This window comes from Pelophylax lessonae (genome assembly GCF_965119305.1).
Source record: "Pelophylax lessonae genome assembly, chromosome: 8".
Taxonomy (NCBI): Eukaryota; Metazoa; Chordata; class Amphibia; order Anura; family Ranidae; genus Pelophylax; species Pelophylax lessonae.
Genome location: NC_138775.1, coordinates 89422048 through 89448533, shown reverse-complemented (window position 1 = coordinate 89448533; position 26486 = coordinate 89422048). Strand labels below are relative to the sequence as shown.

The window sequence follows — 26486 nt, the reverse complement described above, 5'->3', positions numbered from 1 at the left end:
CTGCTATAAAACATTCCCAATAAAAAAAACTTTAAAAATTTAATTTTTTTATCAGTTTAGGACAGTTTGTATTCTGCTACATATTTTTGGTGGTATTTGATCTCCTCTGTGGTTTTTAGATTTTGCACTATAAACAAAAAAAGAGCAACAATTTTGAAAAAAACGCCATATTTTTTACTTTCTGCTTTAAAACATTCCCAATAAAAAAACTTTAAAAATTTAATTTTTTTTATCAGTTTAGAACAGTTTGTATTCTGCTACATATTTTTGGTAAAAAAAAATCCCAAAAAGCATATTTTAATTGGTTTGCGCAAAAGTTATAGCATTTACAAACTAGGAGATAGATTTTTTTACTTTTTATTTATTTATTTTTTATTAGTAATGGCAGCGATCAGCAATTTTCAGCGGGACTGCAACATTGCAGTGGACAGATCGGACCCCTAACTGACATTTTTAAAACTTTTTGGGGACCAGTGACACTAATACAGTAATCAGTGCTAAATAATATGCACTGTTACTGTATAAATGACACTGGCAGGGAAGGGGTTAATACTGGGGGTACTCAAAGGGGTTAAATGTATGCCTACTTGCCTTGCTTGCTCACTGTGTGGGGGGAGGGTTCTGTGACAGGCACAGAGAGATCGCAGTTTCAGCTTAGCTGAAACTCCTGATCTCTCCCTGTCTGTCTGACAGAAGATCTGCCTGCTTTGTTTACATAAGCAGATGGGTCTTCTCTCGGTTTCTCCGATGATCGCGGCCCGCCTCCCGCTGTGTCTAAACACAGTGGGTGCGCAGCTCCGGCGGCTCGGCGGTGGGCACACCACATGCGCGAAGTCACATAGTACTACTTGACTGAGTGCAGCCAAGCCGCCCCTGCCGCAGTAATATTACAGGGCGCGGTCGGCAAGTGGTAAAATAGAAGGAAAATCTAAATCAAATCAATATTTGGTGTGACTACCCTTTGGCTTCAAACCAGCATTAATTTCTTACACGTAATGAACAAAAACTGCAACTCCTGTGCTACCAATAATACAACCTGTGCTCACAAACTTTAAATAAAAATATAAATACAATAAAAATACAGATGCTGCAAACACCAATTGAGTTCCTACAATAATGATGAAATTATACTAGATTTACTGAGAGTGCTGTGCTGCGGTCTTTTACTAAACAATTATTCTACCACTGTGCAAATTGTACAAAAGTACGAATAAACAAACGCATATATTAATACTAGTAACAATTAACCAATATACGGTGAATCACAATCCAATAGTGTATGTTACAATAATCATTAGCAAAAAAACACAAATCCAAAATGTCTTTCAATAATAGTGTCCTGTGTGCCATCTTGAGCACATGCTGAGTGTGGAGGAAACATCTCAATCTTCAATGGCAACATTTCTGGAGAAACAAAACTGCGGTCACATGTAGGGATGATCGAACGGTTCGGGTCGACCATCGGTTCGACCCGAACATTGGATGTTCGATATTCGGCCGAATACCGAACTTTTTGCGGCAAAAGTTCGGTATTCGGCCACCAGAACCGCCCAAAATGCACTGGGACAGGAACTGGGCTTTAAAAGCCCGTGATTGGCCCAGAAACGTCTGCAAAAGCCAATGAGGGGGCAGGAGTCTCCTAGGAACGTGATTGGAGTGACTACGGGGACCAGAGGCCAATCAGGAGTGAATACGCCCCACACTATATAAGATGGCCCCGCCTAACCCCTAGCACAGTTATCCAGAGCCTGTTGAAGAGAGTTGAAGCAGTTCTGTCTGACTCCTGCTTGCTACACTACATTTCCTACATATCGAGTGGTTCTAAAGCTCCATATAGCAGAATTGTATTTAGCTTACAGCCAGTGTAGTTAGATACAGCGATTGTGCTGGTTCTTAGAGTTAAAAAAAAAAAAAAAAAACTTAAGGGACAGTGTCAGTCTTCTGCTGTATGGAGCTTTCTATTTAGTGGAAAGGGATATCTAGTGTAGTTAGGGAACTTTGTACTACATTAGTTAGATTTGAAAATTTAGTTTCTGTAGGGAAAGTGTGAGGGTTCTGTTTAGTGAGCACGTGGCACAGTGCTGCTGTATCACAGCAGGTATACGTGCTTGCTAGGCAGCAAAATACAGTGACAACTTAACGCCTGTTGTTCAAAGCGTTAGGTGCACTGTACAAAAGCCTTTGCAACTGTGCGTGACACGGAACTGCTGTGCTGTATCCAGCGACAACTGTGGGTCGCATAGCAGTGTGCGTTTTTCACCGCACACAGTTGCCAACGCATCAGTGACAACCTAACGCCTGTTGTTCAAAGCGTTAGGTCCACTGTGCAAAAGGCTTTGCTACTGTGCGTGAACCGCAACTGCTGTGCTGTATCCAGCGACAACTGTGGGTCGCATAGCAGTGTGCGTTTTTCACCGCACACAGTTGCCAACGCATCAGTGACAACTTAACGCCTGTTGTTCAAAGCATTAGGTGCACTGTACAAAAGCCTTTGCAACTGTGCGTGACACGCAACTGCTGTGCTGTATCCAGCGACAACTGTGGGTCGCATAGCAGTGTGCGTTTTTCACCGCACACAGTTGCCAACGCATCAGTGACAACCTAACGCCTGTTGTTCAAAGCGTTAGGTCCACTGTGCAAAAGGCTTTGCTACTGTGCGTGAACCGCAACTGCTGTGCTGTATCCAGCGACAACTGTGGGTCGCATAGCAGTGTGCGTTTTTCACCGCACACAGTTGCCAACGCATCAGTGACAACTTAACGCCTGTTGTTCAAAGCGTTAGGTGCACTGTACAAAAGCCTTTGCAACTGTGCGTGACACGCAACTGCTGTGCTGTATCCAGCGACAACTGTGGGTCGCATAGCAGTGTGCGTTTTTCACCGCACACAGTTGCCAACGCATCAGTGACAACCTAACGCCTGTTGTTCAAAGCGTTAGGTCCACTGTGCAAAAGGCTTTGCTACTGTGCGTGAACCGCAACTGCTGTGCTGTATCCAGCGACAACTGTGGGTCGCATAGCAGTGTGCGTTTTTCACCGCACACAGTTGCCAACGCATCAGTGACAAATATGCCTGGTAGACCAAGAAAAGGCATACGTGGCCCTGCTGCGGAAAGGGGCACAGCTTCTAGGGTGTCTAGAGGCAGGGGTGGACGTGGTGGTCAGTCCTCAGCCAGGCCACCATTTGGATTGTTCTCCGGCAGTGGCCAAGCTATACGTCCACAGTATGTACAGGAGGTGGTGGACTATATGAACAAACCCTCATCATCGGCATCATCTGCAACTACAGTGACCCAGGCAGAGAAAAGTGGTCAGTCTTCTGCAGTTGTCAGAACAAATACAGATGAGTCCATGTCCACCTCATGTCCTCCCTTAGACCCAATTTCAGACATGGCAGAGGAGTCAGCTGAGCTGTTTGACCACAGTGTCGGCCATCTACTCCAGCCTGATGCTCAGTCCTTTATGGAGTCTGATGTTGGGTCTGAGTTTGAGGAGGAGGCAGAGCAAACAAGAGGGGAGAGCAGACGGCCCGCTCCATCTAAGGCCGCACCTGTTGTCTCCCAGGCCAGGCCTGATGCTCAGTCTTTGATAGAATCAGATGTTGGGTCTGAGGTTGAGGAGGAGGCAGAGCAAACAAGAGGGGAGAGCAGACGGCCCGCTCCATCTAAGGCCGCACCTGTTGTCTCCCAGGCCAGGCCTGATGCTCAGTCTTTGATGGAGTCAGATGTTGGGTCTGAGGTTGAGGAGGAGGCAGAGCAAGCAAGAGGGGAGAGCAGACGGCCTACTCCATCTAAGGCCGCACCTGTTGTCTCCCGGGCCACTATACACACCTCATCTTGCTGGGCCTTTTTTGAGACATCCCATGCAGATAAAACAGTTGCGATCTGCAAGATTTGTAAGAAGGGTATAAAACGTGGCAAAAATGTCAACCACCTGGGTACAAGCTGCCTAAACAGGCATTTGACAACCCACCACTCGGCCCGTTGGCAGGAGCATTTAAAGAACCCACAAAAGGGCCAAAGATTGGTCAGTCGGCCTCCTAGTTCTCCTCGCGCTCCTCCTCATGCTCCATCTGCTCCACCTGCTCCACCTGCACATCAGTCTGTTCCTGGCCCTGCTATAGTCACTCGTCACCTGTTGGCAGACTCCACTGGCAGGGATGATGATATAGCAGGCAGTGTCGCATCTACCTCCAGCACACCACCAGCTGTATCATCTAGACGCCAAATTTCGATTCCACACATGCTGGAACGAAAAAAAATGTATACTCCCCGCCACCCACATGCCCAGCGTCTAAACAGTAGTTTGGCTAAACTACTGGCTCTGCAACTATTACCATTTAACCTGGTAGAGTCTGCTCCCTTCCGTGACTTCGCAAAATGTGCAGTTCCACAGTGGCAGGTGCCAAGTCGGCATTACTTTTCCCGTAAGGCCCTGCCATCCCTATACCAACATGTGGAAGGCAATGTAGTGTCATCCCTGGCCAAGTCAGTCAGCCGTAAGATACACTTGACGGCTGACACTTGGTCAAGCAAACATGGGCAGGGACGGTACATTTCTGTCACTGCTCACTGGGTGACACTGCTTGCCAGTGGAAGGGATTGTAGCCAGGGCTCGGTGCTGCAGCCAGTGTTGCCCCCACGTCTGCAAACAGCTGGTGGTGTCGCTGATCCGGGTAGATCGATCACTTCTACCCCCTCCTGCTCCTCCTCCTCTACCTCCTCCATGCCCTCCTCTGCAGAATGGTCCTTTGAATATGATGAGATACCACGTAAACGTTCAAAGGGCTATTCTATGTCTCAGGCCAAAAGGTGTCACGCAGTGCTGCAGCTTGTGTGTCTAGGGGACAGGCAGCACACTGCCCCTCAGATTCTTGGGGCTCTGCAGGCACAGGCCCAGAGGTGGTTGACACCACGCCAGCTGCAGCCAGGGATGGTGGTTACTGATAATGGGTCAAACCTCCTGGCCGCCCTTCGTCAGGGAAAGTTAACCCATGTGCCATGCCTGGCGCATGTCCTGAATCTCGTGGTACAGCGGTTTTTGAACTCGTACCCGGGAATGCAGGATGTGCTAAGGATGGCAAGAAGGGTGTGCAGTCACTTCAGGCGGTCGTACAGTGCCACTGCACGTTTGGCCGAAGTGCAGCGCGAGTTTCACCTGCCGGTACACCGCCTCATCTGTGACATGCCCACCCGCTGGAACTCCACCTTGGCTATGCTGCAGCGCCTGTACACGCAGCAGAGGGCCCTCAATGAATACCTATGCGAGTACGGCACCAGCACTGGCTCTGCGCGCCTGGGCTTCTTTTCACCACGGCAGTGGCTTTTGATTAAGGATGCATGCGCTGTCCTCTCGCCATTTGAGGAGGCCACAAGGATGGTCAGCCGGGACAGCGCATGCATCAGTGACACCCTACCGGTACTGTTTTTGTTGGAGCACACTCTGCGTGGCATTATGGACAGGGCACTGGAGGCAGAGCAGCAGGAGGAAGAGGAGGACTTCCTTGCCTCTCAAGGCCCCCTTTATCCTGAGAATCCTGACCCCATTATGCCTAGCTCCCAGAGGCCCGAGCAGGATCCAGGGGTGGAAGAGGAGGAGGAGGACGATTCTGCGGGAACTTTTGCAGGGTTTGAGGAGGAGGAGGAGGAAGACATGCGGCAATCTGCAAGGCCTAGTTTGACTCCCTCGGGACACTTTGGAGTAGTACGTGGCTGGGAGGAGGAGGAGCCCGTTGAAGATAATGTCGTTATGAGTGACCCCGAGGAGTCAGCTTCTCAGGCCTTCGCTAATTTGCGACGCATGGGAAACATCATGCTCCAGAGCCTGCGAAAGGACCCCAGAATCAAGGCCATTAAAGAGACTAACCACTATTGGTTGGCCACCCTACTTGACCCCCGGTAAAAGTGTAAAGTCTCGGAGCTTTTCCCATCCACCCATAGAGTCCACAGGATCAAATCCCTTGAGGACAGTCTCAAGAGGAATCTGGTGAACATGTTCCCCGACTCCCGTAGGGTGCAGGGGCGGGGACAACCTACCATGGATTCTACTGGTGGTCACGAGAGGAGCGTTGGAGAAGGCGTGCGGTTGACGGATGCCTTTCGGTCTTTTTTTAGTCCTCACCGCCCAGGCCTCTCAGCTGCCACATCGCATCGACAGCGTCTGCATCACATGGTGGACGATTACGTGAGGGCACAAAGTGACACAGAGGGCTTTTCATGTGACGAATCCGATCCACTGGCATACTGGGTCTTAAGATTAGACCACTGGCCAGAACTGGCCCAGTATGCCATGGAGTTGTTGGCCTGCCCTGCTTCCAGTGTCCTATCGGAACGGGCATTCAGCGCAGCAGGAGGATTCGTCACAGACCATCGAACTAGACTCTCCACCGACTCAGTCGACCGTTTGACATTCATTAAGATGAATCAGTCGTGGATATCAAGCTTTGATGCACCTGATGCAGACCTTGTAGACTAGGCTATCGTTGTGATGTGGCAGTTGAGCCTCAGTTTAAGCCTGGACCATGGTGCCACCCTCAAACCCTCCTCTCATTCTCTTTACGTTCACAGAACCTCATTTTGGTTATGACAAAAACGACAATGTTTGCGCACCTGTTCCACAGGTGCACACCTTTACAATTTTTGGGCCTCCTTCAACACCAGCTCTTTGGGGTTAAGGTGGGGAGGCTATGCTAAAACAAAAACGACAATGTTTGCGCACCTGTTCCACAGGTGCACACCTTTACAATTTTTGGGCCTCCTTCAACACCAGCTCTTTGGGGTTAAGGTGGGGAGGCTATGCTAAAACAAAAACGACAATGTTTGCGCACCTGTTCCACAGGTGCACACCTTTACAATTTTTGGGCCTCCTTCAACACCAGCTCTTTGGGGTTAAGGTGGGGAGGCTATGCTAAAACAAAAACGACAATGTTTGCGCACCTGTTCCACAGGTGCACACCTTTACAATTTTTGGGCCTCCTTCAACACCAGCTCTTTGGGGTTAAGGTGGGGAGGCTATGCTAAAACAAAAACGACAATGTTTGCGCACCTGTTCCACAGGTGCACACCTTTACAATTTTTGGGCCTCCTTCAACGCCAGCTCTTTGGGGTTAAGGTGGGGAGGCTATGCTAAAACAAAAATGACAATGTTTGCGCACCTGTTCCACAGGTGCACACCTTTACAATTTTTGGGCCTCCTTCAACACCAGCTCTTTGGGGTTAAGGTGGGGAGGCTATGCTAAACAAAAACTACCATGTTTGCGAACCTGTTCCACAGGTGCACACCTTTACAATTTTTGGGCCTCCTTCAACACCAGCTCTTTGGGGTTAAGGTGGGGAGGCTATGCTAAAACAAAAACGACAATGTTTGCGCACCTGTTCCACAGGTGCACACCTTTACAATTTTTGGGCCTCCTTCAACACCAGCTCTTTGGGGTTAAGGTGGGGAGGCTATGCTAAACAAAAACTACCATGTTTGCGAACCTGTTCCACAGGTGCACACCTTTACAATTTTTGGGCCTCCTTCAACACCAGCTCTTTGGGGTTAAGGTGGGGAGGCTATGCTAAACAAAAACTACCATGTTTGCGAACCTGTTCCACAGGTGCACACCTTTACAATTTTTGGGCCTCCTTCAACACCAGCTCTTTGGGGTTAAGGTGGGGAGGCTATGCTAAACAAAAACTACCATGTTTGCGAACCTGTTCCACAGGTGCACACCTTTACAATTTTTGGGCCTCCTTCAAAGCCAGCTCTTTGGGGTTATGGTGGGGAGGCTCCGACAACACCAAAACTACCATGTTTGCGCACCTGTTCCACAGGTGCACACCTTCATAATTTTTACGCCTTCTTCAACACCAGCTCTTTGGGCTTACAGTGGTATGGCTCCGCCAACACCCAAACAACAATTTTTGCGCACCTGTCACACAGATGCATATCATTGTAATTTTTTTCCTTACAAAGGCAATTATTGCTTTCATTACCAGCACTTTCATAGGGATATGGTGTCAAGGCATCGTCCGCACCACCAAATGCCCAATTTTTAAGCATCCTTTACTTCTATTCAAAGTCAAGAGACAACAGTATTCATCCAAAACATCTCTAATCTTGTTCACTCTGCACTACATTGTGGCCCCTACCCCTAACCCTCAATGTATCCGTGCATATATGTCTGTTTCTTGTGAGATTTCAAGTTAAAGTGCACCAAACACCATTTTACATGAAATAAAGTGCAATTACATACATCTTTGGACTTCTTGAAACATTTGGTAATAAAAGCCCCATTGTGGAAATACACCCGTTAATTATATGCACATTTAAAGAGACAGCACCTTTTTCCAAAAAAACCTCTAATCTTGTTCCCAGTGCACTGCATTATGTCCCCATCATACACATTGGCTGAGCCGTTGATTAGGAGCAAAAGAAAGGTGCGGTTAAGCAAAAAAGTCATTTTTGAAGGTTTGGTATGCTGTAATTCTGGTTCTGGACATGCTACAGAGCTGAAACTTCACAGGTACAACTTTTAGACCCCCCAGACACTAAATCCAAAGAAATCTCTTTTTTTTTTTTTTTTTTTAATTTTTTCAATAATTGGCTATCTATCAAAAACGACAATTTTTAAGAACTTTTTTTTGTGTGATTAATAGTCCCTGGGGCATGACCCAGAACCCTAGGCACTTTTTAGGGGCATTTATTGGGTTTTAGGGCTTAAAAATGGTGTTTTTTGATTACAGAAGTTCGGGTCCCATTGATTTCAATGGGGTTCTGAAATCCGAACCGAACTTTCGTGAAGTTCGGGTGTTCTGGTCGAACCGAACTTTTCAAAAGTTCGATCATCCCTAGTCACATGTACACAACAAGTATACAGACTTAAGGCCCGTACACATGAGTCGAAATTCGGCTGGAAATTTTCGTCCGACGACCGATCTGCCGATTTTCGGCTTGTTAGTATGGTGCTCTCGACAACCGACTCCGACTTTTCGGGCGAAAAAATTCTGGTGTGCAGGCTATAAAATTTTTGTCCACCGTCAAAATACGTCCGATTTTCGTGCAGTCAGTACAGATTTTGACAGGGAAAAATCTTATGAGCAAGACTAGGCATGCTCAGAGATGAAAAAACGCATACAAAGCAATCCAACACATGACATCACTTCTGAAGTAGAATTCTGTCGTGCGGGGAAATTCGTGTGCAGTCTAGAGCACATTCCAACCAACAGACACCACTCTGGACAAAAGACGGACGACCGGTCAGCGGAAATTCGTTGCGTGTGTACTAGGCTTTAAAGGGACCCTCACCCCTGTGCTTCCTGGATGTGTATGCGATTGCACCAACAGAGACCCCAGTGGATAAGAGGCCTCAAACTCCCACCATAAGGACGTAGGATACTCTGATGGCTATGAATACAAGTGTTTCTGACTTTGCATTGTATGTGGGTCATTAAATGAAGGTTAGAGTTCTGTGAGCACTGTGGTAAAACAAGTTTCACCTGTTACTAGGCACACTTTTTGATTTGTATCTGTAGCGCATCCCTGTAGAAGAGGCTAGTGAATAGGGATCCCCCACCCTGCACAACCAGGCACACTGAATTTTCCACAGGCGCACTGAGACAGGAAACAGTCCATGAAGCTTTGTTTTCTTTTTTTATTTAAGGGTTAATAACTTGGGTGGGGATAGGGGTAACATGAGATGCCCACTTGACTGGAACAAAATCTCTTCAGGGACACTACAACTACATACACTTACTATGTACCTCCAGCACATCACTTGCTTGCAGAAAAATCACACAGACCTAGCTGGAACAGTGTTTAGGTGGGATCTGACAGGGCACTCTGTCAGATTCAGCAAAAGCCCATTACAGACAGGGATCATGGGACCCTTTGGTGTGTAAAAAATTCCAAGTGTCCAGTTACCTTCTTGTGGCTACTGATCCCAGCACCACCTCTTCAGGCACTGCCAGCCCACCTGGCTGCAGCTGCCCCTTTCAATAGCCCTCCTGGCTAATCTTCCACAGTTCTCCCAGACTGACTGTATAGCCATCCCATACTGCCACTCATCAGTCCTTCCAGGCTGTCTCTCAGTACTTCCCAACTGTCTTACTCACCAGCCACCCAGCTGTCTTCTCCCTGGAGATCTCCTGGATGTGCACGCTTGCTCCTGCTGTCCTCACTCCTGCTCCCATGCCTCTGGACAGGACTCCTCCTTGTTTTTTCAGAGGATCTCTCGAACACCCGAGTCCCAGGCCCAAGGCCACCCCCCCCCCAGACTAGGGGGCTACCCTCAAGGGCCTCCGGCAGCCTCCTCCCCACTCCATCTCTAGCTTCCACATGAACTCCACTCTGCCCCTGCTGGCCTGACCTAGAGTATTTAAGAGGTGCCCTCCCCCTGCCAAACTATTTGGCCAGGGGTTGGTTTGGACCCTCATCCATGCTCCAGGTAGCTACTCCTAACATCTCTCCCATTCTTCTGGAAGTTTCGGCAAAGTTCCAGCAAGTAGGGGGAGATACCAGAGGGGCTGCCAGATGAATCATCCAGCCTCCCTGAGTCACTCACCCTGACCCAGATTTAACACAGGCTTGGCTGCCAGCCATGCCAAACAATTGACCTACACTACAGAAGCCTATGTACATACTTAGCACTCTACACTAGAGGGTGCTACTCATCACTGGTGTGGGGATTGACAGGTTTTAAAGAGAGAAGTTAAGGAGCAGCAAACAGGACATGAACTGTACAATATTATTGAAAGACATTTTGTATTTGTGTTTATTTGCTAATGATTATTGCAACATACGCTACTGAATTGTGATTCATCTTATAGTGAATAACTTTTTACTAGTATTGATAGGTAGATTAAAAAGTTTGTTTATTGATGCTTTTGTACAATTTGCACAGTTGGTAGAATAACTGATTTTTAGAAGACAGCAACGCAGCACTCTCAGTACATATATTTTCCTACACTTTTACAAAGTCAGTAACCTTGCAAGATGAGAGTCAGGCGTATGATTAACCAATTATAGCAAGCAATTGCTAATGATCATTAATTTTGTATGTAAGTTGAAACACAGTTATTAACTGAAACAGAAACAGTTGTGTAGGAGGCGTAAAAAAAAGGGTGAGGAACAGCCAAGCTCTGTTACTAAGGTGTGGTCATGGAATACAGTTTCATGTCACAGGTCATACACCATGGCAAGACTGAGCACAACAACAAGACACAATTTAGATATACTGCAACAGCAACAGGCAGAGATTTCAAAGCAGACTAGGGTTTCAAGCTCTTTGGAAGTAGTGCAAAGAAATGGGCAACATTATGGACTGTAGATGCAGTGGTCGGCCAAGGAAACCTAATTCAGCAGATGAAACACATCATGCATACTTCTCTTCGACATCAGAAGGACATCAGTGATGTCCTCAATGCTGAGAAATACAGGCAGATTCTTGTCTATTATGCCATACCATCAGGGAGGCATATGATTGGCCCCAAACTTATTCTGCAGCAGGACAACAACCCCAAACATACAGTACATCCAATGTCAATAAAAACTATCTTCAGCATAAAGAAGAACAAGGAGTCCTGGAAATTATGGTTTGGCCTCAGAAGAGCTCTGATCTCAACATCATAGAATCTGTTTGTGATTATTTGAAGAGACAGAACGATTTGAGGCAGCCTACATTGATGGAAGATTTATGGTTAGTTCTCCAAGATGTTTGGAGCAACCTACCTGACAAGTTCCTTCATAAACTGTGTGCACGTGTAGCTAGAAGAATTGATGCGGTTTTGAAGGCAAACGGTGGTCACACCAAATATTGATTTGATTTGGATTTCTCTTTTGTTCATTTACTTAATTTTTATGAGAGATGGACTGTCAGGTTTAAGGAAGTGAAGGAATGGTAAGGAGGTAAGTGGCGCTGCCAGATATAAATATAAGAGGACAAAACATGTACATATATGTCAGCAGTGTAAGAACTTGATGTGTGTTCGAATATTGCTTAAAATAAACATCAAGTGAGTCCTTATCCGTAATGTGCTGGTTAATATAAAAAAATAGACATAAATTAATAGATATTAAATTAATATCCAAATAAGTGATAAATGGTGATAAAGGGAAGAGACCCTTGTAGAAATAAAGTGCATGAACTAAGGTGACTGCCCGTGTCTTAGTGATATAAATTAACAAAGATCAATGGTAAACTGAAAGAAGTGCAAAATAGCAATCAAGGTGCAGATATAAAGTGCTACCGTAACTATATGTGTATATACACTAAGTCTAACAGAGCACATCCCACAGAAAGGGGTGGGTGTAAATGGATACAACTCAGTATCCAAACTGATTCAACAAGTGTATTTAAAAAAGGAGTGATAGATAATAGTGAAATTAAATGCGATTACAAATCGCATACGTTGCAAAAAAATGTGAAAGATTCCAGCAGAATATATACAATAAAGTGAGGTATAATACTTCAAAACAATATATTTATAATAGTCCTAATCGCACAACAAAAGTGCTCCAGTGCAGGATTTTAGATCGGTGCAACTATATTGCTAATACAATAGTCCCAAATGGCATGGCAAAGTGCTCCAGTGCAGAATTTTAAATTGGTGCAACTTCACAGCGGGGGTGACTTGTGTATTTCCAGTGACTCTTCAAGTGTGGCCGGTGTGATGGGTCAAAGTGCTCCCCTCACTCCCAGGACCGCACTTACTAGAAGGAGGAACCCCTACAGGGCTAAAACGCCTATATTCCAAATTGGATGTGGCTCCTATATCCCTCAATGGTCATCACTTGGTTCCTCTGGTTATAACATCAATGGGGATCCTATCACCCTTGGATAAATGGGAACACCACTGGGGGGTCCTATAGTTCTGGTGAGCTGGGGGTCCCTAAGAGATTTCCCTAATTTGTAGGGGTTTTCCATCACTTCTTGTTTGGCTATGGGGCAGGAAGTAAAGGAAAATCTCTGAAATGGGACAAAGATGGTGAAAAAAAAAAATCTGCCAGGGGTTATAACCCTCCCCTGCTCTGTCCAAAATGAAAAAAAAAAAAAAACGTTTTGTCTATAGTTCTACGGTAACTATAAAGGAAGGGGTGGGGGCAGGGGAAAGCAAAGGTAAAGGGAATTCTCTCCTTCCTGGAAAAGAGCTTTAATGTAAATTGGGTGAACTTTATGAACAATTGCTGTGTACAGTATACCTACACATCTCCTGTGTAGATATATATTCTTTATAGCAAAGGTCCCCACATTTTACAGTACTGGGGCCACATTGTAAACATTTCAAATGTTCACAGGTCAAATAAAACAATATGTGTTTTTTTTTAAATCAAAGAATCAAACTTAAATGAATGAATACATTTTGCTTGGAGTTTTTTATGTAACCAGACAGAACAACTGAGAAAACATTTCAGTAAACAAAGCAAAAAAGTTCCAAATCAACTCACCACTTATATCAAAGTTCCCTGCAAGTCCCTATTACATCAGAGTCCCCATTAGAATGACATCTTACATCAGAGTCCACATTAGGGTCTCCATCAGATTCCCCCCCACATGAGAGTCCCCATCAAATGGACATCTTACAATGGGGTCCCCATCAGAGTCTCCCTTACATCATGGTCCTTGTGACGAGACCCTTGCTCGCTCGCTTCCGCTCTCCCGACACTCCTCTGCTTCTAGTGAGTCAGCTTGCAGATCGCAACGTCTGATGGTTTGGTCAACCAAGGCTCCGGGATCCGAACTACAGCTATGTGCCGTTCGGAATCCATTAGAACAAACACCAGGCAGGCTGTATGTAAGTTCAAACAGGAAGACATTTATTGGAAGTACACAACACACTTTTATACAGAATTTGGAACATCCTGCCCCCAACAACCTGTAACGCTCCTGCGTTTTTGTAGTAGGCTGGATTTGCAGCTGCAGAATCTCCACTCAGTAGTCATGTAGAGATGTGTTGAATAACCAGATCCAACTCTCGAGACTCATCACTGTGGGCCCGTCAGCTTCAGCATACAGATATACACACACTCAATAAGATGTTCCTGGAGTGATAGGATGTATATGATAGTATGAAGGTGATGTGCTGAAGGGACAGGTGTGAACAGTGACAGAGATGGTAAGCACTTGATAGAAATGTTCAGGAGAGTATTAGATGGTATTTAGGTAGAATGCAGATAGGTTAGTAATCGAGTATGGTAACAGGTGGTAAGGACAGCAGATGACAAATACAGGATAGGCTAACCCAGTGCAAGGATAGATGGTAGTAGACTCAAGAGCTAGCAATCTATGTAACAGTGCAGATGATAGAATTAGTATGCATAGATAGTAACAGTCCTTAATGTGCAGAGGTAGGTAGTGTAAGTTAGGTTATGGAGGATTCCCCTGTGGGGTACTTATCACTAGTAAGGTTAGTAGTAGAGGGGTCCAGTAGTGAGGGAGTGATCCGGTAGCGAGATACAGGGATCAGTAGCGAGGTTCCGGTCTGTTCCAGGTAAAAGCAAATAGCTGGAGGTTTCGGCAGCGAGACAAGCTTGTAACAATGTAGACACACAGGCACATAAGCACAGGCACAGGCACAGGCACATTGAACGAACAACGTGAGAGAGAACACCGGCGGTTGAAATAGCCGCTCAGAGCGGCGCTCGGCGATGACGTCACCCGTCTTAAAGGTGTATGCGTACCACCTAATTAGAAAGGTGGGACGCATATTGAAAGGAAATGGAAATTAAGGGTACCAGAGGTACCAGAATCTTACACAACCGCTTTTCCATTGGTCAATTGCAAAGTACATGCCATTCTCCTTCAGGTCCTCCTTAGCCATGCAAATGAGGACTTGAAAATGAGTCAGCAGGGATTGGTCGGATAGCTTGATTAGAAGGACTGTTATGTGTAATGAGACAGAAGCCCCAGGGGACAATCAATGTACACAATAGCCAGACACAGAACAATGGTTCCATAACGAGCCCCCAATACACATTACTTTGAGTATCAATACATCCCTTAGCAGACAACAGGTGGGTTCATTAGCACACCCGACAATAGGTGAGTGGAAAGCCACCTCAGACAAAAGCAACATTGTTAGACAGTCAGTCTCCTCATTGAACTTCCTGGAATGACCATATTAGGAGTTGTACTTCCTGGTCAGAGACTTCATGGCAAATGGGAACAAATCTCAATATTTCTACATGGAGACCTTGCTGACAAATATGAAGCAATCCAAACCATCACCCATCTGTCCTTAAATTCCAGTGACGGTGAACACCGTCACAGTCCCTATCAAAATCTATCCTTACAAGATGGCCAGATAAAATCTTGCAGAAGGCTGGATTTGGCCCCTGGGCCATAATTTGGAGATCCCTGCTTTATAGTAAAAGTTCTTATATACAACATAACTACGCTTGCTCAGAAAGACAAGTGGCTGGGACATTCTGCATCATTTCTGAGCCCAAAAAAAGACAAAGCATTGACATACAGTAGGGGCTTCTGGCACAGAATGGGGTTAGCATACAGCAGAATAGTGCTTTATTAGTATTAGGGCTTAGTATTAGGGCTTGGTTTAGAGCAAACATTTTATTTATTGCAGCTCACCACTTCTTAGATGGTGTGGTTGTACTAGTTTTTTTCAGGCTAAAAAAGCAAATACAGGAAATACACATTGAGCTTATCAGAAATGTAGTTCCCTTGTATTTTCCTATGTGATGGAAAAAACAATGGTATATTTATTGTGTAAACTACCATCCCCATCATTCTCCATATAATGGAGATAAACAAAAGCAGAAATGTCTGAAGTTCAGCCTGGGTTGCAACTATGGCCCATGGATACAGTGGAGGAGTAAGTGTAGCCACCCAAGGACAGGAAGTGTGTTTTTGCAAGATTTGCAGGTAAACATAAAGGACAAAGGGTGGGAAATAAAAATCAAGGCAGCAACTGCATCTAAGGTCTAGTAATTTGCAGTATATTAGGATAAAAAAACACCTTCAGTGTGCAGCAGCCCCCTAATACTTACCTGAGCCCATCTCGATCCATTGATGTTGCATGAGAGAAGTGCCTGTCTGGGACTCTCCCTCCTGATTGCTGTCAATCAATTTCAGTGAGCCAATAAGGAGTGAGAGGAGGTAGCGGCAAGCCACGGCTCCATTCCTGAATGGACACACAGAGCAGTGGCTCAGCTTGGGTGCCCCTATAGCAAGCTGCTTGCTGTGGGGGCACTCAGCAGGAGGGAGAAGGCGTGAGGGACCCGAGAAGAGAAGGATCTGAGCTGTTCTGTACAAAACACAGGTAAGTATAACATGTTTGTTATTAAAAAAAAAAAAAAAGAGACTTTAGTATCACTTAAAGGATAACGCGTAGTGTATACAATTGCGACACAAGTCATATTGTAATTAAATGTTATTAAAGATTACCTTTCCTTTCCAATCTGCAGCTCTGTGATTTTCTGAAAATGCAATTCAATATAATTACCTGGAGGTCTGTGTACAGATCGCCCCCCCCCCCCCCCCCCCGAAACATAATTTCCCATTTGTGTGATTGGCTCACCAATTTTCCCAGAAGTCTGCCCTGAGACACAAGTCAGATCTCAGGCATCCCCTGCAACAAAAATGCCATTTTTGGTGAGATACTCCCAGTAGGAAATCCCTGTACTGTTCTGTACTGTCTGTACTAAGATACATATTCAATTTTGAGCATCCCCTGCAACAAAAATGTTTGTTGAAATTCCTCCTAAGGGAAATTACGTCTAAAGGGATGCAGGCCCAGCAGCTTTCCTCATTAGAGCCCTGCAGGTGCACAGCTGATTAATGATTATACAACCACTCCCATTAGATTTACTTTCCCACATGGATACAGACAAACACAGGGGTTTTTTCACAACAAAAGATAGGGCTCTGCAAAAAAAGTTTGTTAAAATCCTTGTAATGCGCATAGATCACCTAGAGGGGAATGTTTTTTTTTCTCAAATAAAAGTGGTGCTATGCTTTAAGCATTTTTATTGGATGAGGTTTATACTATGCCCATTTTTATTTTGTGTATTTATCCAATCGCCTCAACTGAATCTCTTTTTTTCTTGGCCCCAGTACAAATGTCCTTTTTGGCTGCCAGTCATTACTGTTGAATTGTCAAACAACTGTGCCAGTACTGTGATACAATTTTACCCTGTGACTGGACTTTGTCCTGGTATAATTGAGGCACCAGCGAGGCATTTTCTCTTAATATGGCTTAGAAATCTGTGCCACACCAGAAAACATGATATTTCAATTGAAGGATGTTGGGCGGGAGGGTGCCAGTTGAGCCACAAAGTGAATATTGGTCAATTAATCAGAATCCAACTGAAATTTGCTCAATGTATAGACAATTTAAAGTGGAAGAAAAGTCTTAGACTAATTATTCTTTACAAATGTTCCCTCCCCTTCCTCCTACTTATCTTGCCTAATCTGTATACTTACCTATTTTTATTCTGCTCTATTCTGGTCACTTGATCCCATAGGTCCAGGGAAAAGTAGGGAGTGCCGACTTCAGCTGGGCCATGGGAGCATATGGGTGATGTCACAGCTCCCGAAATTCCCAGCCTATCCCGAGCGCTGCCTGAACCCAAGCTACAGGATAATGTGACCAGACTTTTATATAGGTCAGGCAGGGTATGTAGGAGGAGGGTGAGAGGACATTTTTAAGAACAGACTAAAGTCAGCCATAGACGGATTGAAATTCGGCCATTTCAGCAGGAACCAGACAAATTTAGATCTATTTATGGGCAGACTGGTTGTACTGAAGTCAATATATTGACTGACTTTAGTACCACCAGCCTGTCATTTTTTTTCGTACGACTGCTGCAACTGGCAACTGTAATCATTGTATTCTGATGGCAGGGATTCCCCCATCAACACTGATTGTGTAGATGAGGGGATGGAGCAATTTTTTTCCCTTCAACCCGTGGTTGAAGGAAAGAAAATTGCATAATCTATGGCCGGAGTTAGGCCTTTTTTCCCTTTAAAACTCACAAGACCTTGGGCAATCTATACAGGGGCTACCTTCTTATAGCAGAAAAAAATTATAAAATTATATAATTCAATTTTGAATCTGAAAAGAACTCTGGACCTTTCCATGTAAGCCATCTTCCTGAAGGTATGAGCAGTCATAGATGTGAACTAATGAACAGAAGATCAGACACCATATGGTGGTTTGGTAGAAATATTGTGTTATAAACATGTACAGGTTTATTTGCTGACCATGCCTGTTTATTCACGGAGTACATTCTCCAGGTACTGGCCAGCAGAATTGCTCGTTGCTAAACAAGTTATATTGTAACTTATGCTACTAGTCTACAATGTTACTTCCTTGAATTATGCAAAATTTGAGGGCTTTCTATACATGGTTTGTGAACAGATCAACTCCAGAACTGTTTTTTTATGAGGAGGAGGTAAGTAAAACCTTGGACAAAGGAGTGACTTTGGATGTAGTATATTTAGATTTTGTCAAAGCGTTTAACACAGTTCCCCACACACGGCTAATGTGTAAGGTAAAGTCTACAGGCTTGGAAAAATCAGTTTGTAAATGGATAGAAAACTGGCTAAAAGACCGAATTCAGAGAGTAGTGGTTAATTATTCTTACTCGGAATTGTCTAAGGTTATTATTGGTGTACCCAAAGGTTCAGTGTTGGGACCCTTACTTTTTATTTATAAATTATATAGGGTCTGGGATTAAAAGTGCCATTTCATTGGGCAACTGTGTGACAAATTAGGTTTAATATTGATAAATGTAAAGTTAAGCACTTGGGGGCTAAGAATACGCATGCATCATACATACTAGGCGGAGTACAACTAGGGGAGTCAATGGTGGAGAAGGATCTGGGTGTTCTGGTAGATCTTTCTTGTATTAAGAGAGGCATGGACTACAGAAAGAGAGATAGTATTTTGCCCCTGTACAAATCATTAGTAAGACCTCATCTATAAAATGCAGTTCAGTTTTGGGCACTAGCTTATAAAAAAGATATTGAGGATTTGGAGCATTCAAACAGATATGAGGTATGGGGGAGCTCATTAGAAACAATTAGCTGAACTGAATGTATTCTCTCTAGAGAAGAGGAGATTAAGGGGGAATATGATCAACATGTATAAATACATAAGTGGTCCATATAGTGAACTTGGTGTTGAGTTATTGACTTTAAGGTTATCACAGAGGACAAGGGGCACTCTTTACGTGTTGAGAAAAAGAGATTTATTGGGGTTTTTTTTTTTTTTTTTTTGCCTTCCTCTGGATCAACTGTGGGTATAGGATTGTATATATATATATATATATTTTTTTTTTTTCCCTTCTAATGGTTGAACTAGATGGATTTGTGTCTTTTTCAAGCCAGAGTAACTATGTAACTTTAATTACTGGTTCACTGCTTTTCCCAAAAGTCACCACAAAGCAAAGTCAGGCTAGAGGAATTCCTTATATGAGTTTAATTTATTTAGAGATACCTAATTCATACCTTCACCCTCTTCATCACTTGCCAAGAATGATGTCACCCCTCCACGCACACACACCCTGGATAGAGGCCTCCTGGGATACCGATGTCACACATTTCAAGGAGGTTTTGGAGCATTCCCCACTGTCCTTTGAATTTGTTGGGCAATCTCCACCGCACTGTATGCACTCTGGAGGAGATTTACTAAAACTGGTGCAGCTCTGTATTGAAACCTATCAGTGTCCAGGTTTTATTGCCAAAGCTTAATTGAACAAGCTGGAGTTAGAAGCTGATTGGCTACCATGTACAGCTGCACCAGATTCTGAGTTCTCCAGTATTAGTAAATCAACCCCACCGTGTCATCAGGCTGCAGGAACATCTAATGAGAAGTGGACAGTACAGGATCCGGAGTGCTGAGATAAATTGATTATTTTTTTTTTCTTTTTTTAATGTAATTTTTATTGGAAAAAATTTTATTGGAAAATGTTCCCATGAATACAATACAGTAAAACACTTGATATAGCTTTTACACATGAGAATAAGCAAGCACATGGTCAGGCAGTTAGTAACCTTGAAAAAAAGGGGTTACAGTAAACCCCCCTCCATTGCGGGGGTTACGTTCCGGACCCAGCCGCGAAAAGTGAAATTCCGCGAAATAGAAAAACCCTATTAAAATGCATTGTAGGCATGTTTTTTTACTGTCACTCTACGTGTAGAAGCATTTTAAGGTCTTTAAACACACTTTTAAAACAATAGAAACTCATTTAAACACATAAAAGATACTAAGAGACATAGCAAGAGCTATGGAAAACACAAAAATCTTTCATTTTTAATGATTTATATAGTAAAATAACATTACAAAAAAAACCGCGAATTACCGGGACCGCAAAAACTGAACCGCGATGTAGCGGGGGATTACTGTACTATAGATATGGCCTAGCCTAACTATAGGTACATACTTATGTTTTTGTTTACAACCAAGTGGACACAGTAAGGAGCTAAAAAAAAAATTCTAAAGGGGGAGTGAAGTTCTTTAAGGCCCCAGTCATACTTGCGAGTGGGGCCATTTGCAATTAGCTGCGGAAGACCCAGAGGGGGTTCCTTGGGATTAGCTGCAGGCAGGAAGACTGTTGAAAGCAATAGGAGGTTGTTGGCTCCCTGAGCTCCTCATGCCCAATTGCATGTAATCACTCATGCAGGGATTGCCTGTGGTTGATCATCCTGGGATGATCATTCACAGGTTATCCCTGCATGAGTGAGTATATGCGATTGAAAAGCTGCAAGAGTTGTTATGCCCCATACACACGTGCAGATTATCTGCAGACTTTTGTCTGCAGACTTACCTTTTCTATGTAGTGCAAGGGCCTGCCGGATTGCATACAAATTGAAAGTGTTTAGGTTTGACCTCATATTATATGGTTTTGGTAAGTCTGCAGACAAAAGTCTGCAGATAATCTGCACGTGTGTATGGGGCATTAGGCATCCCTTTGCTATCAACAGGGCTTCCTGCCCGCTGCTAATCCCAGAGAACCCCCAGCTGGGTCTCCCACAGCTAATCGCAAATGGACCCACTTGCAAGTGTGAATGGGACCATATGACTAAAGCCTTGCACATGAAGCACAAAGTCATGTTACAAAACTGACGTTACCCAAGGTGGTGATAATAATGGGAGATAAAAAGCAGCAAAATGTAGACAACCCCTAGGAATGGAAGGTTCAATATTGAACATGTGAATCAATTGACTTTTTCTGTAAAGTTTAATATGATCAGATCTTAAAAGAAAATCATTTGTAACCCCAGGTATAACCACATAAGCAACATAAAGCACATCAGTGTTCAAAGTGGTGTCATATCAGCCTACTGGGAATGGTAAAATACCACTTGCACACTAGCTGCAGTAGAAAAGGTTTAAAGGATCTGCCGGGACTTGTAGCTGAAAAGATTCTTCCCTTAAGGCAATATTCGCAGATAAGCTGTTCCCAGAGGTACAATAACGTCAGCTACCAGAGAACAACGATAGCGAACATAACCGTGTCTTATAAATCAATCACGCTTGTTCATATCTCAGTCCTGCAGTGCAATTTAAAATGGAAAACACAAGCTGCTTAGATTTCCCTGGGACAGGTGCAAATGAAATTCACAGTCTGTCAGTCTGCTTCAAAATACACAAATCAGATTTACTGAAAAAAAAAAATCGTAATTCTCAGAAACCTAAATTTGCATAATCCATGAATTTAACCATTTGGCGCAGGCGTAAAATATACAGTATCTAGAGCCAAACGATTTTAGAAGAACAGGAGTTGAAATTTTTGCAAAGTAAATGTGAATCCCTTCTTAAGTTCACCATACACCTTACAATCTAACCGTGCAATCAACTTTAGATTTACATAAACTATGCAATCATTTTTTATTCAGTCAATGAGATCCTCATACTATATAGATCTTAATAGATCTAGGGCTCCATTCACACCAAAATGTTAGTATTTTATGGCATTTTCAAGGTTTTTATGCCTTTTCTTGTGAGTTTAGGAGCAGTGTGTCATACAGGAGCTTCTTTGGGACAGGATTGCATGTTTTTAACTCCATAGTCCTTTAAATGTTATTTTTAGGCACTCCCATTGATGCCTTTGGGGCCAAAAACACCCAAACCTGCCTGAAAAGAAGTATTGTACTTTTTCAAGCAATAGGCAATAGGTGGCTCTGAGGAAGAGGATGAGCCTCGAAACGCGTCAGCCGTCATCTCAACAGGATTATGGACTAATGCATGGACTATTCCTAACATTGGAGGGATTGAGCTAGATATGACTATTTTCTACCTTTGTTTGTGAGTAGCCATTTTACATGTTGTATTAATAAAGCCTACTATTGAGGATAATGCGCTAGGTCGGTGCGCCCTTTTTTGTTTCTTTTTACCTGTAGTACTGTTGGGCTACCCCAGTCCTTTTTGGGCAGCAAGACTCTAGCCATCCGAGACGCCATATGGGAAGTGTGGTCGGGGAGCTTGGATTCTAAGCGCAGGAGAGAGGTGGTATCACCGTATTGTTTTGGAACATTTTAAGGGGTGGCTGCAAATGCAACAGAGAGGGGGGACTATATGTGGGGAAGCAAAATTTATCCCTGCTGTCACGTCCAGAGAGCAGTATCGCCCATTGAATGTGACCTAAAAGGCTTCATTCACACAAGCAATTTCATGCTGCTGCTATTTACAGAAGATTCCTGCCACTGTCATTTTCACCCCTAATTGGGGGCCTAAGTCTCCATTCACACTACCGCGACTTGTCAGGCGACTTGTCAGCCTGACAAGTCGCGGTCCATCGCCGTCCATGCAGTGCTACAGGACCCATTCTAATAGGAGCGACACAAGTCTTGAAAAAGGGTCCTGTACTACTCCGGGGCGACTTGGAGCGACTTGCATAGACATTCATTATATGAAGTCCGTGCAAGTCGTGTTCAAGTTGCGGCGAAGTCGCGGTGCACGCGACTTCACAGGTCGCCCCCGAAGTCGTGCCGCTTCAGTGTGAATGCGGTCTTAAGCTGGCTATGCACTGAGCAAATTTCGGCCAATTCCTGATGAATTGGCTCAAATTTTCACAGTGGGTCACCATGTGCCAAAAATCGATTGCTCAATCAACTTTTATTGAAGGAACCCACTGGAAAATGTTCAGCCAAACACCGGCTGCATTTGAGCAGATGCAACCGCTGCTTGGGAATTCGGATTATAATATCCCAGCAGAGGGATTCGTCCATCCTGTTTAGAGCAGATGGAGATAACTGTTTGATTTCTATTAGTGTATGGCCAGATTAATACTTCCATGCCCTATCCATAACATAAAAAAGGTCTTCGTTTTAAAAGTACTTTATGATGGATATTTGTTGTGTATTACATCCACCAACAAATCGCTGAATTGGTAATCGATCCACCAATTTCTATAGCAAAATCAAGTTGCCTAACAAGCAAATATCATGTAGTACATGGCCAGAATTAATCTATAGAGACTATCACTGTTACAATCTTTGTTCAAAATCTTTTACTTACAACCTACATAAACAGTGTGACTTACCGGACTCAGCTCTTTGGGGGGTTTCTCCTCTGGGAATGGTGGGGGATCAGGAGGGGGCTGAAATCCAGACATATTTAACACTCCTCCAATTCACCTGGACATACGGCTCACCTCTCAGATGCAGGGACATGCTGTGCCAGTCATACTCAGCTCACACACAGCAGGCTGCTGTTGACACATCCCCGAACTCCCCACAGATTCGTCATTCTTCGCCCCTCTGGCTGTTTTGGAAAAGAGCAGGGTTCCCAAGGGGCATGAAGTCACACTGTGCAACAGGCTGTGATCAATGTACAAAACACACACACTCGGATCACCATAATCAGTGTGCAAAACAGGTACAGCTGGACAGGGAACAGAGGTCACCAAGATACCAGGACATGCATTGAAAAATCACAGGAACAAATTAGAACATAAAGCTATGGAAATCCTGATCTGTAATCAATGGCTGCAAAGATTAATAAGGTGATTGCAATAAATAAAGGGGATACATTGCCAGAAGATATCGCTAAGAAACCTACAGCTGCATTTAATGCCTCGCGCACACAGGGCGTTTTTACCCAACTCTCCTGGACGCCTTTTTTTTCTGGCAGTGGCGTTTTGACAAAATAAAATACGTGTAAATACATGTAACACGTTTAGGCGCTTCAAGCACTTGGGTGTCAATTAATTTGATTGGGCAGAACAATAATTTATTCTGGCCATTGAAATGAATGCTTAAATCCTTAATGTGTGTTTAGGTGCTTCAAACCTTTTTTCTGCCTAAACGCTGCTGCTCCTGGACGCACAGGCAGTGTTTTTTTTTTTTATATTTTTCCTGTAACTCCCCTAAGCCCCTATGTGTGCATGGACAAATAGACAAACAAACTGGGGCATTAAGAGGCAGAAATAAAAACGCTAGAAGCCCATTGGAGAACTATTAAAAATGTCCAGTGTGCATGAGGCCTAAAGCTGAAATTCAGGTATGGATATTTTTGGGTAGTTCTGTCATACCTCCCAATTTTTTGAGATGCTAACGAGGAACACCTAATAGTAAAAGTATGTTAAAATTGTAAATGTGTATTATAAAAAAAAATGATTATTTAAACCCTCAAGTGTTTTTTTTTTTTTTTTTTTGTTAACCACTACTAAGAAACACTTTTTGGTAGAACTTTCACTGCATGTGAGCTGTTAAATGAGTTTGCATTGGTTTCAGCATGTGCAAAGTGCTCCATGCATGCTGAAACCAATGCAAACATGTTTAACAGTTCACATGCAGTGAAAGTTCATGTACTGCAAACTGCTCCATGCTTTAACCACTTCTGGACTGGAAGATTTTCCCCCTTAATGACCAGGCCATTTTTTGCAATTCAGGACTGCATTATTTTAACGGAAAATTGCGCGGTCGTGCGACACCGTACCCTAAAAAATTGATGTCCTTTTTTTCCCACAAATAGAGATTTCTTTTGGTGGTATTTTATCACCCGTGCGATTTTTATTTATTGTGCTATAAACAAAAAAAGAGCAACAATTTTTTTTCACATTCTGCTACAGTGCTTTGCGAAAGTATTGACAGTGGGGATGGTGTGTTCAGGGTGATTGAGCTGTGTTGCTTTTACGCCAAACATAACGTTTTGCATTGTTGCCAAAAAGTTTGATTTTGGTTTCATCTGACCAGAGCACATGTTTGGTGTGTCTCCCAGGTGGCTTGTGGCAAACTTTAAACGACACTTTTTATGGATATCTTTAAGAAATGGCTTTCTTCTTGCCACTCTTCCATAAAGGCCAGATTTGTACAGTATACGACTGATTGTTGTCCTATGGACAGAGTCTCCCACCTCAGCTGTAGATCTCTGCAGTTCATCCAGAGTGATCATGGGCCTCTTGGCTGCATCTCTGATCAGTCTTCTCCTTGTATGAGCTGAAAGTTTAGAGGGACGGCCAGGTCTTTGTAGATTTGCAGTGGTCTGATACTCCTTCCATTTCAATATTATCGCTTGCATAGTGCTCCTTGGGATGTTTAAAGCTTGGGAAATCTTTTTGTATCCAAATCCGGCTTTAAACTTCTCCACAACAGTATCTCGGACCTGCCTGGTGTGTTCCTTGTTCTTCATGATGCTCTCTGCGCTTTAAACGGACCTCTGAGACTATCACAGTGCAGGTGCATTTATACGGAGACTTGATTACACACAGGTGGATTCTATTTATCATCATTAGTCATTTAGGTCAACATTGGATCATTCAGAGATCCTCACTGAACTTCTGGAGAGAGTTTGCTGCACTGAAAGTAAAGGGGCTGAATAATTTTGCACGCCCAATTTTTCAGTTTTTTATTTGTTAACAAAGTTTGAAATATCCAATAAATTTCGTTCCACTTCATGATTGTGTCCCACTTGTTGTTGATTCTTCACAAAAAAATACAGTTTTATATCTTTATGTTTGAAGCCTGAAATGTGGCAAAAGGTCGAAAAGTTCAAGGGGGCCGAATACTTTCGCAAGGCACTGTATATCACATTCCCAAATAAAAATTAAAAAATTAAAATTTTTAGTCCTTTTATGCCAATTTGTATTTTGCTATATATTTTTGGTAAAAAAAATCACAATAAGCGTATTTTGATTGGTTTGCGCAAAAGTTATCGCGTCTACAATCTAGGAGAAAGATTTATGTCATTTTTTTTTTTTTTTTTTATATTTTACTAGTAATGGCGATTTGCGATTTTTAGCGGGACATTGCGGCAGACAGATCAGACATTAACTGACATTTTTTAATACTTTTGTGGGGACCAGTGACATCACTACAGAAATCAGTGCTAAAAGTATGCACTGTTACTGTACTTATGACGCTGGCAGGGAAGGGGTTAACCTAGGGGTGATCAAAGGGTTAAGTGTGAGCCTAGGGGAGTATTTTCTAACTGTATGGGGGAGGGACTTGTGAAATGAACATAGATACCTGTGATCCTATATAGAAGGTTGACAAGCGCTCTGTGATCTTTTCAGAGAGAACAACGGTCTGCTGTGCTTACAACAG

At 43.6% G+C, this 26486-nt stretch overlaps 1 protein-coding gene across 1 annotated transcript in view; it reads right to left on the bottom strand.

Annotated features, from left to right (window-relative positions):
- Positions 1-23810, bottom strand: part of TMPRSS6 (transmembrane serine protease 6) — a 320000-nt gene extending 296190 nt beyond the window's left edge. Inside the window, exon 1 of the mRNA XM_082265211.1 lies at positions 23483-23810. Coding sequence (XP_082121337.1) covers positions 23483-23554 — 72 coding nt within the window. The 5' untranslated portion in view covers positions 23555-23810. The remainder of the gene's footprint in view (positions 1-23482) is intronic.
- Between the last annotated feature and the right edge of the window lie 2676 nt (positions 23811-26486).